This window comes from Acomys minous (assembly GCF_964271855.1).
Source record: "Acomys minous genome assembly, chromosome: 18".
In the NCBI taxonomy this organism is placed as follows: Eukaryota; Metazoa; Chordata; class Mammalia; order Rodentia; family Muridae; genus Acomys; species Acomys minous.
Genome location: NC_140501.1, coordinates 63563726 through 63578932, shown reverse-complemented (window position 1 = coordinate 63578932; position 15207 = coordinate 63563726). Strand labels below are relative to the sequence as shown.

The 15207-nt window shown below is 46.8% G+C and overlaps 2 protein-coding genes and 1 pseudogene across 3 annotated transcripts in view; 1 reads left to right on the top strand and 2 right to left on the bottom strand.

Moving 5' to 3' along the window:
* Positions 1 to 15207, bottom strand: part of LOC311589642 (granzyme E-like) — a 162897-nt gene that overhangs the window by 136830 nt on the left and 10860 nt on the right. The gene's annotated exons all lie outside the window — the stretch shown is intronic.
* Positions 4704 to 6224, top strand: LOC311589651 (high mobility group protein HMG-I/HMG-Y-like; annotated as a pseudogene). Its single transcript has one exon. The product of its transcript is annotated as a high mobility group protein HMG-I/HMG-Y-like (transcript).
* On the bottom strand, positions 12373 to 14573 carry LOC311589564 (granzyme E-like; the record flags this gene model as incomplete). Its single annotated transcript, XM_084768080.1, has 4 exons — positions 12373 to 12579; positions 12786 to 12921; positions 13388 to 13538; positions 14519 to 14573. 4 exons carry the CDS (start codon positions 14571 to 14573, stop codon positions 12373 to 12375), a joined length of 549 nt encoding a protein of 182 aa, XP_084624206.1.

Sequence of the window (15207 nt, the reverse complement as noted above, 5' to 3'; positions counted from 1 at the left end):
TCTAGTGCCTCTTTATATGACTCTTTTAAATCTTTAGCCCTCTTCTTTGCCTCTTCCTGCAGTTGTTTGCAGATTTCAATTGTTTCTTCCATTATCATCTTCCTTACTAAGGACTTGAGGTCATTTTCTTGTATATCAATTGTTTTTGGGTTCTCCAGGTTGTTTTCATTGGGATTGCTGGGATCTGGAGATGCCAACCTGTTTTGGTTTTTCTTAGTGTTCTTTCACTGTCCTCTTGTCATTTTGGTGATTCTGATGTTGGGAGGTAGTTTGTTGTGATTTTCCTGGTTGAGAGTGGCTAGTTGATGACTAATTATAGGTCGCATGCCCTTGCCTGTGGGGATCAGGGAGTGTTTCCCTGGCAGAGGCATGTGATCCAGTTTCCACTCCTGGAGATTTTTCTCTACACCTTAGGCTCCAGGCTGAGTCAGCCAAGGTAGGTTTCTGTTTGAACGTTTTCACCTTACTGCTGTAATTCAGATCAGCCATTTGGGGACATAGAACAAGGTCAGCACACAAGTACTCTGGTTGGGTATGTTGGTCCCAGCTGCCTGTCCTTCCTGTCACTTTGTAGCCAAGACCCCAGGTGGATCGGATCTTCTGGGCTGTAGCTGTCTTTTAGCTCTGCCTCTATACCCTGTAGAAGTGCCCAGCCTCTCTCAGGAACATGTGAGTTCTTGCCAGGCCTATGGGAGCTGACCCAGCTAGGTTCTGTCTGTTGTAGAGTACAGGATCAGTGCCTGGCAGGCCAGAGACAATATGATTTCAGGCCACTGGTGGAATCCAAGGAGCCAGCAATTTCCATGCCCCTGTAAGCCGGGATGCTCTGAGATCTCTCTAGGTCAGCAATTAGACACTGCAAGCATGACCCACATCTCCCGATAGTGTGGGAGATGGGAGATCCTGCCGGGCCTGCAGGAGCTGGACCAGCTAAATTCTGTCTGTTGAAGAGTGCAGGATCAGTGCATGAATTCAGACCTCTGGTGGGGATCCAAGGTGTCTGCAATTTCTGCCACTGTAAGCCAGGACACTCAGATATCCCTCTAGATCAGCAATTAGACACTGCAAGCATGACCCATGTCTCCCGATAGCATGGGATATCCTGCCAGGCCTGCAGGAGCTGACCCAGCTGGGTTCTGTCTGTTGGAGAGTGCAGGATCAGTGCCTGGTGGCCGGGCAGCTGGAGACAATATGGATTCAGACCACTGACTGGAATCCGAGGTGTCTGTTCTTTCCGCCACTGTAAGCCGGGACGCTAAGAGATCGCTCTAGGTCAGCAGTTAGACACTGCAAGCATGACCCATGTCTCCTGATAGCGTGGGAGATCCTGCTGGGCCTGTGGGAGTAGTCCAAGCTGGTTTCTAACCGCCCCTGTTTGCAGGCCCAGTCCGTTGTGTCTGGCTGTAGATTGGGCCCAGGACAGCCCATGAGCTGCACACCCACTCTAGCTGTTTTTGGTGGGCTCTGCCGCCTGTTTCCACTCGGCCTGGGCAGGCGACCTCCGCAGTTTGGCATGGTACGGGTGGAGGGATCCAAGGGAAGTTTCACCCTATTCCCTGAGACTCCTCAGGCTAGGGGCTCCGGAAAACCACCTCCACAAACAGAGAGTTTGTGTTTTACATGCCAGCTGCAGCTCACATGTGGATTCTGTTCCAGAGTTTGGGGAGTGCATTTAGCACCTCCGGGCTGTTGCTTGTCCTGGGGTTAGGCCCACCAGTGGTCTGCGGAGTTTGGAGCCCCACTTACTACGGTTCTCAAGATCCTGCAGTTTGTGGCTCCATTCACACCCCTGGTCTCTTCAGAGTAGATCAGATATGATGCACACTGGTCGAAGCCATCTTGGAATCCCCCTCCTTTTCTTATATGTTACGTCCTAACTATAATTTCACCTCCGTCCAATTCTCACAGTGCCTCCCTCCCCCAACTCTCCTCTCCCCTAGATCCCACTCTTCCCCCTTTCTATTCAGAAAAGGGTAAGCTTCCTAAATATTTCAATTGAACACAGATTCACAAATTACAATAAGACTGGGCACAGACCTTCATATCAAACCTCAGTGAGGCAAAGCAGTAGGAAGAAAAGGATCCCAAGAGTAGATGAAAGAGTCAGAGACATGTCCACTCCCTCTGTTAGAAGTCCTACAAGAAGCCAAGCTACACATACATAACAAATGTGCAGATGACCTGGCTCAGACGCATGCAAGCTCTATGACTGTCATTTCAGTCTCTCTGAGCTCCTATAAGGCCTGCTTAGTTAATTCTCCTAGTTCTCCTAGTGTCCTTGACACTTTGCTCCTAAAATTCTTTACCTTCCTTTCAAACGATGTTCCTCCAACTCTGCCTAATGTTTGGCTGTGGGTTTTTGCAGCTGCTCCCATCAGTTGCTGGATGACACCTCTCTGATGACATTTGCACTAAGCACCCTTATATGAGTTTTGCAGAACACCAATAGGAATCATTTCATTGACGTCTCTTCTTATGGACAGTGCTGTTTGCTTCTCTCTGTTCTCTGGGCTACCAAGCTTCTGGTTCCTGACAATTTAGGCAGTACCAAGCATGGGCTCCTTCTTGTAGTATGATCCTCAAATTGGACCATTCATTGGTTGGTCACTCCACAAGTTTTGCCGTGCCTTTACCCCAGCACATCTTGTAATCAGGACAAATTGTAGGTCAAATTTGTTGTGGCTGGGTTGGTGTCCCAGTCACACCACTGGAAGTCTTGCCTGGTTATAGGAGATGGCAAGTTCAGGCTTAGTATCCCCATGTACTTGATTCTTCCCTAGGGTCACCCTCATAGACTCCAGGGAATTTCTGCTGCACTAGATTTTTAAATTACCCACTCCCTCCCTCACCTGACTCCTCCTCCTCACATCCCCACCCACCTCCAGCCCATCTACAAAATCTGTTCTATTTCCTCTTCCCATGGAGATCCATGACTCCTTCCTTGAGTCTCCTTATCACATAGGCTCTCTGAGTTGTGGATTTTAGCATGATGATCCTTGACAGTTATTATCCACTTATAAGTGAGTAGGACATGGTTGTCTTTTAGGTCTGAGTTTTCTCGGGATAAGTTTTTTCTACATCCATCCATTTGCTTACAAATTTCATGATGTCATTTATTAATGGCTAAGGAATACTCCACTGTATAAATGTACCACATCTTTTTTTTACAGTCTTTTTCTGTGGTGGGAAATCTAGGAGGTTTTTTTTTTTTTACCAATTTCTAACTATTACAAACAAAGCTACTATGAACATAGCTGAGCAAGTTTCCTTTTGGAAGGATGGAGCACCCTTTGTGTTTATATGCAGGAGTGGGCTAGCTGGGCCTTGAGTTAGATTGATTCCAAAATTTCTGAGAAAGCAATATATTAATTTTCATATTGGTAGTATAAATTTGCACTTCCACCAGCAATGGAGGAGTGTTTCCTTTTCTCCACATTCTTGGTAGCATGTGCTGTCACTTTAGTTTTTTATCTAAACCATTCTGACAGGAGTAAGAGGGAATCTCAAAGTACTAATTTGCATTTTGCAAATAGCTAAGGATGTTGAACCTTTCTTTATTTCTTTTTTAAAAATAATTTTAAAATATTATAATTTATTTGGATTGTATCCTGAATGTTATACCCTTGCTTTTATCCTCCATCCAACTTCTGCTCTATTTCCTCTCCTGCCTCAGACAGAAGGGGACCTCGCCTCCATATGGCTATAACATATCAGGTCTCATCCAGATAGCCTGTTTCCCCTTCCTTTTTGTGCTGCCAGTCCTCCAGTCCAAGGGGAAGTGATCAAATTGGGAGCACCAGAGTTCACGTCAGAGGCAGTCACTGCTTCCCCACAACTGTGGAGAATGAGCTGTCAATTGGCTAGCTCTGAACATGGAGTCTGAGTTTACTGCATGCATTGTCCTCTGTTGGTGCAATAGTTTATGCAGGGTCCCCCTGTGTGCAGATTATCCAGCCTTGATGATCTCCTTGTGGGGCTCCTGAACCCTCTGGGTCCTTCTATCCCCTCATTCTTCCATACATTCACAGGGTTTCTCTAGGAGTCCAGCAGTGAGTTCCAGCATCTATCCTGACCCCTCTGGGTGAAGTATTTCAGAGGACATCTGTGTTGGCCTATTATCCTCTCAAAAGTGTATATCTACCATGTGTGTTTTTCTGGGTCTGGGTAACCTCACTCAGGATGATCATTTCTAGTTCTGCTCATTTGCCTGCAAATTTCAGGATTTCCTTGTTTTTAATAGCTGAGTAATATTCCATTGTGTAAAAGTACCACAGCTTCTTATTCCATTCTTCAGTTAGAGGGACATCTAGGTTGTTTCCAGATACTGGCTATTGTGAATAAGGCTTCTATGAACATAATTGAGTAAATGTTGTATATTGGAGCATCTTTTGAGTATATACCCAGGTGTGGTATAGCTGGGTCTTGAGGTAGCACTATTCCCAATTTTCTGAGAAAGTGCCAGATTGAGTTCTAAAGTGGTTGTACAAGTTTATACCCCCACGACCAACAATGGAGGAGTGTTCCCCTTTCTCCACATCCTTGCCAGCATGTGCTGTCACCTCTTCCTTCCTACTTCATATCTCCCTTGATCTCCTTTAGTTGTTTATTGCTCTAGCTAGAACTTCAAGCACCTGTCTTGTCCAGGATTTGAGTGGAATTGCTTTAAGTTTCTCCCCGTTTAATTTTTTAATTTGATGTCCTCTAATTGGGACTCCAAGTCGGGGCTATTTCTGGTGTTGGTGCGGCTCCAAGAAGGCCCTGTCACTCTTAACTGCCCCATAGAGAAGGAAGATGAGGGAGTCAGGCTCAAAGTCCATCCAGCCCCTTGCCTCCAAGAAGGAAAAGGAGGGCACTGAGAAGAGAGGCCGGGGCAGGACACGCAAGCAAGTCTCCAAAGGAGCCCAGCGAAATGCCAACACTGAAGAGACCTCGGGGCTGACCAAAGGGAAGCAAAAATAAGGGTGCCGCCAAGACAGGGAAAGATACCACAGCTCCAGGGAGGAAACCAAGGGGCAGACCCAAGAAGCTGGAGAAGGAGGAAGAAGAGGGCATCTCCCAGGAGTCCTCGGAGGAGGAGCAGTGACCACCATGTGCATTGAGGCCTGCTCCTTAGCCACCGAGGAGCAGCTTTCCCCTGGGACTGGAAGCCCTGCCCGCAGGCCCCTCTCAGCCCCCACTGCACACTACCACACCAGCTGCAGGCTCTGTGGCACCCCAGGGAGCAGGATTTGGCTCAGTCCCTGTGCCCTCTTCTCACCACACCTGCCCCCTCCTGACAAGGCTAACTTCCCACTTGGCCACAGCCAAGTGCTGCACCTCCCTTAGAGACACTGCTCTCTGGGCTCTTTGTTTTGCGGGTCCCTTCTGCTCTGCTGCTCCTGGCTTCCCTGTAGAGGTTCCTGGGAGCATTCCCTGGCCTTAAGGGGTCCCAGCCCCATCTCACTCTGACAAGCTCCATCCGCTGACCTGGCAGCAGCAGGTGTGGTTAGTGCTGGGATGCGTAGATCCCAGCGGGCCCCACCAAACTCACCAAGTGCGTTTTCTGTCCCTTTGGCCCCACACTACCTAGACACTGCAGTAGGTTGGTGAAACCCCTTGGAATACCGGAAGCAGGACAGGCGCTGGCCCCACCCACCTTGTTCTCACCTGGGACCTAACAGTGACAGAGGGAAGTTACCACCCACCTGCAGCAGGAGGTCCTGGGTCCTGTTCCGGCTTCCACTTAAGGCAGGTGGGGCACCAATTTGCCTCCCGCACTTCCACTCCAGGTTGTCCCATCCCTCCAGTGGGGCACTAAGGAGCTAGTCTTGCCCCCCTCTTTTGCTCCTCCCTGCCCCCCAAGGTTCTGGTTCCATCTTTTCCTCTGTCCACAGACTACCTCTGGACAGTTGTGTTTTCTTGTTCAATGTTCATTCATAGACACCCACCATCGCTGCTGCTACCGGCGCCAACGTTTATCTTCCTGTCTTGCCTGCATTCTCCTCCCCAGACACTCTAGGGGAAGGGGGCTGGGGCACAGCAGGCTGGCTACTGACTACCTAGCACCAAGGAAGATGGGGCCCTGCCCCATGGATGTTGCAGCAGAGTGAGGAGGGGGCCCACTTTGATGGGGAAGGGTGTAGGACCACCTCCTCCCCTTGTTCTGTGTGGGAGGGGTGGCAAGCATTTATCCCAGCCTGGGGCTCCCTCTCTGGTTTCCTATTTGCAGTTACTTGAATAAAAAAAAGAAACTAGACACCAACAAAACAAATAATATTAAAATTGAGGTGCATATCTAAACAGAGAATTCTCAATAAAGGAGCAGCAAAACAACAACAAAATATCAAGGGTATCCACATTGGAAAGGAAGAAGTCAAGGTATGACTTTTTGCAGATAGTATAGTATGATAGTATGATAGTATACATAAGGGACCCCCAAAACTCCATTAGAGAGCTCCTAAGCTGAAAAACACCTTCAGCAAAGTGTCTGGATACAATATTAATTTAAACACAGCAGTAGCCCTACTGTATACCTATAACAAACAGGCTGAGATAAAATTAGGGAAATTATACCTTTCACAATGGCCACAAATGTGGGGAGAGAGGAACACTCCTTCATTGCTGGTGGGAATGCAAACTAGTACAACCACTTTGGAAATCTATCTGGTGCTATCTCAGAAAACTGGGAATAGGGCTTCCTCAAGACCCAGCTATTCCACTCCTTGGAATATATCCAGAAGATGCTCCAGCACACAGCAAGAAAATTTGCTCAACCATGTTCGTAGCAGCCTTATTCATAATAGCCAGAATATGAAAACAGCCTAAGTGTCCCTCAATAGAAGAATGGATAAAGAAACTGTGGTACATATACACTATGGAATACTCTTCAGCTATTAAAAACAAGGAATTCCCGAAATTTGTGGATAAATGGATTGAGCTAGAAATGATTATAATGAGTGAGTTAACCCAGAAGCAGAAAGACTCAAATGGTATATACTCACTTATATCTGCATATTAGCCCAAGGGGCATGTCCCACGAAAGCCTTCACTTACCAGGAAACTGAGACAGAGGGGAGGACATTCTAGTGGGACTCTAGATGAGAGAAGCATGGGAGAATGGCAAAGTAGAAGGATCCAGAGGGTCCTAGAAACCTACAAGTAGAACATTATGATAGGCAGATTTGGGCACAGGGGTCCCGCTCAAACTAAGGCGCCAGCCAAGGACAATACAGGTGGTAAACCTTAAACCCCTACCCAGATCTAGCCAATGGACAGAACACTCTCCACAGTAAAGTAGAGAGTGGGATATGACTTTCTCACATACTCTGGTGCCTCACCTTTGACCATGTCCCCTGGAGGGGGAGACCTGGTGGCACTCAGAGGAAGGACAGCAGGTTACCGAGAAGAGACTTGATACCCTATGAGCATATACAGGGGGAGGTAATCCCCCTCAGGAACAGTCATAGGGGAGGGGAATAAGGGGAAAATGGGAGGGAGGGAAGAATGGGAGGATACAAGGGATGGGATAACCATTGAGATGTAACAAGAATAAATTAATAAAGGAGAAAAAAAAGAAATGCTCAATCAGGGAATTGTAAATCAAGACGACTCTGAGATTCCATCGTACACTAGTCAGAATGGCTTAGATCAAAAACTCAAGTGACAGCACATGCTGGCAAGGATGTGGAGAAAGGGGAAGACTCTTCCACTGCTGGGGGGAGTGCAATCTTGTTCAACCACTTTAGAACTCAGTCTGGCACTTTCTCAGAAAATTCGGAATAGTGCTACCTCAAGACCCAGCTATACCACTCCTGGGCATATACTGAAAAGATTCTCCACCATATTACATTTCCTCAACTATTTTCATAGTAGCCTTATTCAAACTAGCCAGTATCTGGAAACAACCTAGATGTCCCTCAACCAAAGAATGAAATAAGAGACAGTGGTACTTTTACACAATGGAGTATTACTCAGTTATTTAAAAAAAGGAAACCTTGAAATGGCACTGACCAAGGACAATGCATGCACTAAACCCAGAGTCCATGTTCAGAGCTAGCCAATGGATAGCTCATTCTCCACAGTTGTGGGGAATTAGTGACAGCCTCTGACATGAATTCTGGTGCTTCTGATTTGATCATTTCCCATTGGGGTGGAAGACTGGCAGCACAAAGAGGAAAGGGAAACAGACTGTCTGGCTGAGACCTGATATGCTCTAACCATTTGGTGTGAGACAAGGTCCTCTTCTATCTGATGTAGGAGGAGGAATAGCGCAGAAGAGGGAGAGAGAGGGAAAAATTAAAATAAAAAAAAGAGAGGATGTTAATTGGAAGATAAAAGCAAGGCGAGAACATTCTGGAGGTAATCAGAATAAATTATAATAAGTTAAAAAAGAAAGGTTCAACATCCTAGGCTATTTGCAAAATGCAAATAAATACTTTGAGATTCCATCTTACAGCAGTCAGAATGGCTTACATCACACATCAGGAGACAGCACATGCTGGCAAGGATGTGTAGGAAGGAGAAGACTTCTCCATTGCTGTTGGAAGTGCAAATTTATACTACCAATATGAAAATTAATATATTGCTTTCTCAGAAAATTAGGACTCAGTCTAACTCAAGGCCCAGATAAACCACTCCTGGGCATAAACTCAAAAAATGTTCCATCTTTCCAAAAAGAAGCTTGTTCAGTTATGTTCATATTATCCTTGTTTGTAATAGCTAGGCACTCATATAAAAAAAATCCTAGATTTCTCATCACCGAAAAAGATGTTTAAAAGACATGGCAATGTTACTCAGCTGTTAACAAATGACATCATGAAATTTGCAGGCAAATGGATGGAAGTAGAAAAAACTCAGCCAGTGAAAACCCATACCTAGAAAAGCAAACATGCCCTACACACTTATAGGTGGACATTAGCTGCTAAGTAAAGGATCATCCTGCTACAATCCACAACCCAGAGAGCCTTTGTGACAAGGAGACTCAAGGAAAGAATCATGGATCTCCATGGGAAGAGGAAATAGAATAGATTTTGCACATGGGCTGGAGGTGGGTGGGGATGTAAAGAGGCAGAATCAGGTGAGGGAGGGAGCAATGAAGGGAGAGTGCCCTGAGAATTCGACTGGATGGATTACTTGAAGGGTGATGTGGTAACCTAGTACACTAGAAACTCCCTGGATACTATGAGGGTGACCTTTGCAAATATTCCAATGACTGGAGAATATGGAGACTTTACTGGCCATCTGTAACCAGACAAGACTTCCAGTAGTGTGTATGGGACCCCAAGCCAGCCACAAACCCTGGACCTACAATTCTCCTGTCTGTATGATGTGCTGGGGTAATGGTGGAGCAGAAATTGTGGAGAAGCCACCAATGAATGATTTAACTTTAAGGTCATACTACAAGCGGAAGCCTGGTAAACTTATTTTCATAAAACAGAAGCCCATGACTGACACTGCCTGGAAGGTCAGGAAATAGAGGCACGGTAGCCCTGAGACCAGGATAGAACAAAACACAACTGGCCATAAAAAGAGAAATCAATGAAATGACTCCTAATGACAGTCTGCTAAACTCATATATAGGTGCCTACCCCAGTTGTCTTCAGAGAGCATCATCCAGGAACTGATGGGAGCAGTTACAGAGACTCACAGCCAAACACTATGATGAACTTGGGAGGGTGGGCTCTATGAAAAGTGTGAGGAAAGAGTTTAGGAGATAAAGGATGCAAGGACCCTAGAAGAACAATGCCCAATAATTCAACCAAGCAGGATTCATATGGGACCAGGGAGACTGAAGTGACAATCAGGGAGCACGTATGTGTCTCATCTGTGTCCTCTGCATAATGTTATGGCTGTTTGCTTGGTGTTCTTGTGGGACTCCTAACAGTGGAAGCTGGGGTGGTCTCTGACTCTTTTGCCTACTCTGGGACCCTTTTTTCTCATTCTGGTAATCTCCTCCACTCTTGATATGAAGCTTTGTGCCTATTCTCATTTTAACTGGTTATTCTGTGTTCAGTTGATAATCCTAGGAAGCCTACATTGTTCTGAAAGGAAATGGTAAGGAGTGGATCCGAGGGAGGTGTGTGGGGCATGGTGAGTTGTGGAGAGAGGAAAATGGTTTTCAGGGTATAATGTATGAAAGAAGGAAAGAAAGTATAATTCACCAGTGTTGCTGTGTGAGGGGCTTAAACAGGGTCACATGGGTCACCATGAACTGCCTTCTAGGTCAACTGGAGTGGTAGGCTCATTGGTTTGAACATCAAGCGAGCTAGAGCCTCTCTGCTTGCCTTTCTCCTGCCCACCTCTTTTTATGAGGTCTCCACATGGGGTAAAATTGAACCCACAGGGTTAGAGGACTTAGAACTTTCATCCAACTTCACACAGTGCATTCTGAAGACCATGCACGTGGTACAGTTAGAACATACAGAATTTAATCTTGATTTACAACATGCCTTTTTGTGAATTCCAAGCATAGGTCCATTTGTTGCACATTGACCTGTCTAGTGAAACTAAAGGACAAAGGTGAAGGAGGAGTCTACTGAATGCCTCATATAAAGCCAGAGAGACCTAAAAGTTTTGGTTGATGATGTCAAAAGATACTTGTAGCCTAGCATCCATTGGATCCTTCAGGATCACAAACTGCCATATCACCATGTGGCCAGCAGGGGGAGGCCCCAGGCTGAGCCAGGGATGTTGAGAGACCTGAGGGCATGGCAGAGCCTCTTTCTCCAGGGAAGACTTGGGTTGGCAAAAGGCTCAGCCTGACTTGCCTAGGTGAAAGGAGTGAGCATCAGGCGACTAGCAGCCCAATTCTAGCTGGAATACGAAGTAGAGGAGAGTCAACAGTGCTTGGAACTTATAGGTAGAGGAGTGAAAGGCTGTATTAACCAGGCCTGGGGGAGGTGGGGCTGGACGTAGTCCATTGGAAAACACTCGCAGGCCAGAAGGGGCACAGAAGTTGAGTGATCTCTGTTCTGTATTGGGAAATAGGATGGAGGTGAACCTGAGGCCATCAGAGTGATGCCTCATCCTTCTAGACTACAGACAGGTCAGGTGGTGAGAGTAGCCTGCCCTGCTAGAGACCGGGAAGTCCTGGAATAGGAGACTGAAAGGGTGGCATGGCCCACAACTTCTGAATTTCCAGAGACAAATCTCCCTTCACGCCAATGCCTTGTTCAACACTGACATATGTTGTTGGCTTGATGAAGGTAGGAGTTGACTACATACAAGAAAATTCATTTGTGAAGGACTAAGTATGAATATGAATGACTGAGTGTAGGACACCCCCACAGTGCTGTAGCCTCCTGATGACTGTGTTGTGAGAAAGCCAACCTTGGGGAGTTCAGAATTAAAATACAATTATGATTGGATGCTCTGACAAACACCTTCAATTGCAGCACTGGGAAAGCGAAGAAGGGAAGGTCTCTGTGGGTTTAAGTTCATGGTGCTTTGCATAGCAATTTCCAAGCACGTTAGAGCTATAAAGTATGAGCCTATATCACAAGTAAAAACAAAGAAACAACCCCTTATTGCCCACCAACAGGGTGTTAACTGTGTGGAAATTTTATAGCCTGAAGTTCCAGTGAAGGGAGGGGCTGGGGGAGGAGAAGGAAGCAGAGCTCAGAACTGACAGGAGATGGCTGTCTGGACCAGTGAGGTGAACAAACCAGAAAGAGGCTCAAACAATGACAAACTTCCGTTATATACACTCAGGGGTTTATTTATTAACAGTTTTCAGCCTTTGCTGCCCACTCCACGCGGTTGTTGTCTGTGGCCAGAAAAGCTGGTCATCACAGGTGGTTTAACACCTGCTAGGGGAGCCTCATGTTTCTGCGTATCCATGGCAGGAAGGGGGAGATTTTAGTGATGATGTCTAGAGAGGTGTCCTTCTTAGCATGAGCACAAACTCAATAAGCTCTGTTGTCATAAACAAGGGCCCCCCCAGAGTCACCCTATAGGCAGAAAATGGAAGACCTAAGCCTAGTACCCTCTATTTTTCTCTCCCTCCCTCCTCCTGGCAAGGCTAAGTGTCAGATCAGGGCCAGGACAGGCTTTCCAAATTCCCTCACTGCCAATGCTCCAGAGAGGCCTGATTTTTTTTTTCTTATAGCACAGTCCAGGGCTTTCCCTGAAGTCAACAGGGATGCTCTGGAATAATTAACAGATAATTAGGATGACTGATATTTCCCACCTCACACTGTTGGTAGCCCCAAGCAAGTGACTAAGAGGTGCACTATTGTGTCTTCTCTGTGCTGAGGCTCAAGGCTCTGGCGATTCTCACAGTCAGGCCTCTTACAGGCTCCTCTCTCCCTATATTTTGTCTGTTAAATGCTTGAACCTCACCTTGAAAGCCAGTTGTATTTTTCGGGGGTCTCCAACACATATCTGTGTGGTCTCTCAATAGTGAGGGAAGCGTTTCTGGCATTGCTGGTCCACCTGGATGCTCAGTTCAGCCTCTTGTAGGACGTCAGATGCTTTAGTAGCATTGAAGGATGTTATCCCCCAGCCAGCCACATGGCACTTCTTCCCTGGCCTCACCCGGGCATTGGCCCTGGTCAACTTGAGGAGCTTCACAGCTTTAGTCCTCTTGGCCTTTCTCTCCAGCTGATGGGAAGAGACAGGAAAGATCAGATCAGCCAGGAGCCTGCTGCCCTGGGCCACACAAAAGCCATGATGGAAGGGAAAAAAGAAGCAGGATGAGAGCAGGAAGGGAGGGGAAGAGAAGAAATGCACCAGGAAGAACACAGGCCACAGGGGTGGAGGGTGAGGGGTGAGTTGAGGAATGTGGGTGGACTGGGCACAGGTCTCACCTTTAACAGCATGATGTCATTGATCTTGTTCTCAGAATTATACTCAGGGTGGGGAATGGCTTTTGCCACACGGATGATCTGCTGAGGCTGCTCGTGTGCCTTGATGTTGTGGGCTCCCAGCGTGACTCTCATTGAGCTGCGTAGAGAGCAGAGTGGACATGAGAGATGTGGAGTCAGGGAGGATGCAGTGCAGAGTGGGTGGGCAGGGGGAGCTCTTCCAGAAACACGGAGAACACAGGATAGGCAGGGAGGGGTCTTGAGGGCACAGGAGTGCCTCAGTGTTGACTTACTACTCCCTTCCTCTCAGCATCATGAGACTCCTGGAGGCTCCCTCTTGCTTCTAGGCAATATTCCAAAGATTCCATTGACTCTTAACCTGAACTTTCAACCTCAATCACTGCTTTAGTTTGCCAATGCAGTTGATTAACGCCAGTGTGCTGTTGCCTTTGACCTTTCACCCTGTGACCTCAAATATTAATGTTATCAGACTTCCTTTTTCACAACCCTGCTTTCCAGTGAGCTCCCAGGGGAGCATCCACAGTAAAGGACAGAAGCTCCTGGGGGAGCGTCTCAGATAACGTGAGCGAGCTGCATCTCCTCACCTTCCCCTGCAGTGAGCAGCTGTCAGCACGAAGTTGTCTTGCACCAGGAAGCCTCCGCAACGACTCCTCTTCCCATCTTCTTTCACAGACCTAACAAATGCCATGTAGGGGCGGGAGTGGGGCTTGAACTCATGGCCCCCGATGATCTCCTCTGGAAGAAAAGGCAAGGATATGGGGTGTCTGGGAGCAGCAGATGAGGTCAGGAGGGAAGATTGAGAAGGGTGAGATAGAGGGCGGGATCTGCTGTCCCCAAGACTGTGGCAGACAGGGTTCCTCACACAATGAAAAGCCTTTGCTGAATTTTAAGCCTCAGATCCTGCTCTGAGAAGGGATGGGTAGCACTTGCCCCCCAAGCCTGCTTTACATTACATGGGTAAAGCTTTCTCTCCATCCTGCCAGATGCTGATTGAAACCTGGGCAGCTCCTTTGAAACTTTTTTGTCAGTATCATTTTCTCAGCTTTTCCCCTAAGCCTATGGAGATGAATTTTCTAAAATTCTCCTTTTCTTGGTTCAGTAACTGCTTCTGTGCATGAGTTAATGACTTTTAGTTAGCCAGAGGGCTGGTGATGCTATGCTTGTGGGATTCAGAGCCTGGGATTTGGAGGAAATTCATGAAAGAGCAAGGGACATGCAAACAGCAGTGGAGAGACCAACTACAGCTACACAGCAGAGCTACTGTAGTGTGCTGTGCAGGCATCTTGTCACCCTGGGCCTCTTTCTTCAGGAGGCTGAGGATGGATGTTAACAATGATAGTAATATTCTTGTGCTGGTGGCCTTACCCATTGCATGCTGGTCATTAAAGCTTCTCTTTCCCTGAGATCAAGGAAGTTAGTGATGTACATTTTCTATCATTGAACTCTCAGCAACATGTTTTTTCTAAGGATGATCCAGTCTCTACATGGTTAGGAAAAGCTGGGAGAATCCAGAGCCTTCTAAGCCTTCTAAACTCCTTTCCTCACATCTTGTTGAGGATTTACACAGTGTCTCATTTCCAAGTCTGTATTTGGTAGGGACCTGAGGTTCAGGAAGATCCTGGGTGCAGTGCATGGACCATTCCTGACTCCTGCTGGCTAGAGGGACAACAGAGGTGTCATGTGATGGCACCTCTCCAACAGTGGTGTTCACTCACCTGCATGAGCTCCAAGGGGCAGGAGAAAGGCCAGGAGAATCAGCACTGGTGCCATCTTCCCAGAAAGGCTGCTCAGGTTGGAGGAGGGCAGAGTAGACACAGCCCTGGTCAGGGGATGAAGCAAGTGTGTGCTCAATGGACATTTAAACCTATGCAGCTCTGCTTCTGATCTGTATCACATCACTTAAGGAATTTTTCTGGGATGGGTAAAATGACCCTGTCACCACATTCACATCTTATGAGCTACACTGGGATGAAAACTAAGAAATTAGATGGTGTAGAGGCTGTGGTTGGTGGCCTGAGACCACAGTGACTGCGCTGAGACTAAAGTGTCATTTTCTAACTCTTATACCCCTTTGTATTCTGGTGAGATTTCTTTTGGTGTCAATTGTATTTTTCTTCCTTTCCTCTCTCCTTCTTTCTCTGTGTCTCTGTGCCTCTGTCTATGTGTGTGTATATGTATATGTATATATATATATATATGTGTGTGTGTGTGTGTGTGTGTGTGTTTCTTTTAAGTTACTATTGACAATCTGTTTATCCTAACAACAGTTATAGCACTACACATAAACCCCCACAGTTTGACAGTTCTCAGTGAGACTGGATAGTGCTCCACATGTGGCTAGGCAGTCCTGACACACATCATCTTACTAACCTTCAAGATGACTGATCATACTGTGGAAAAATCT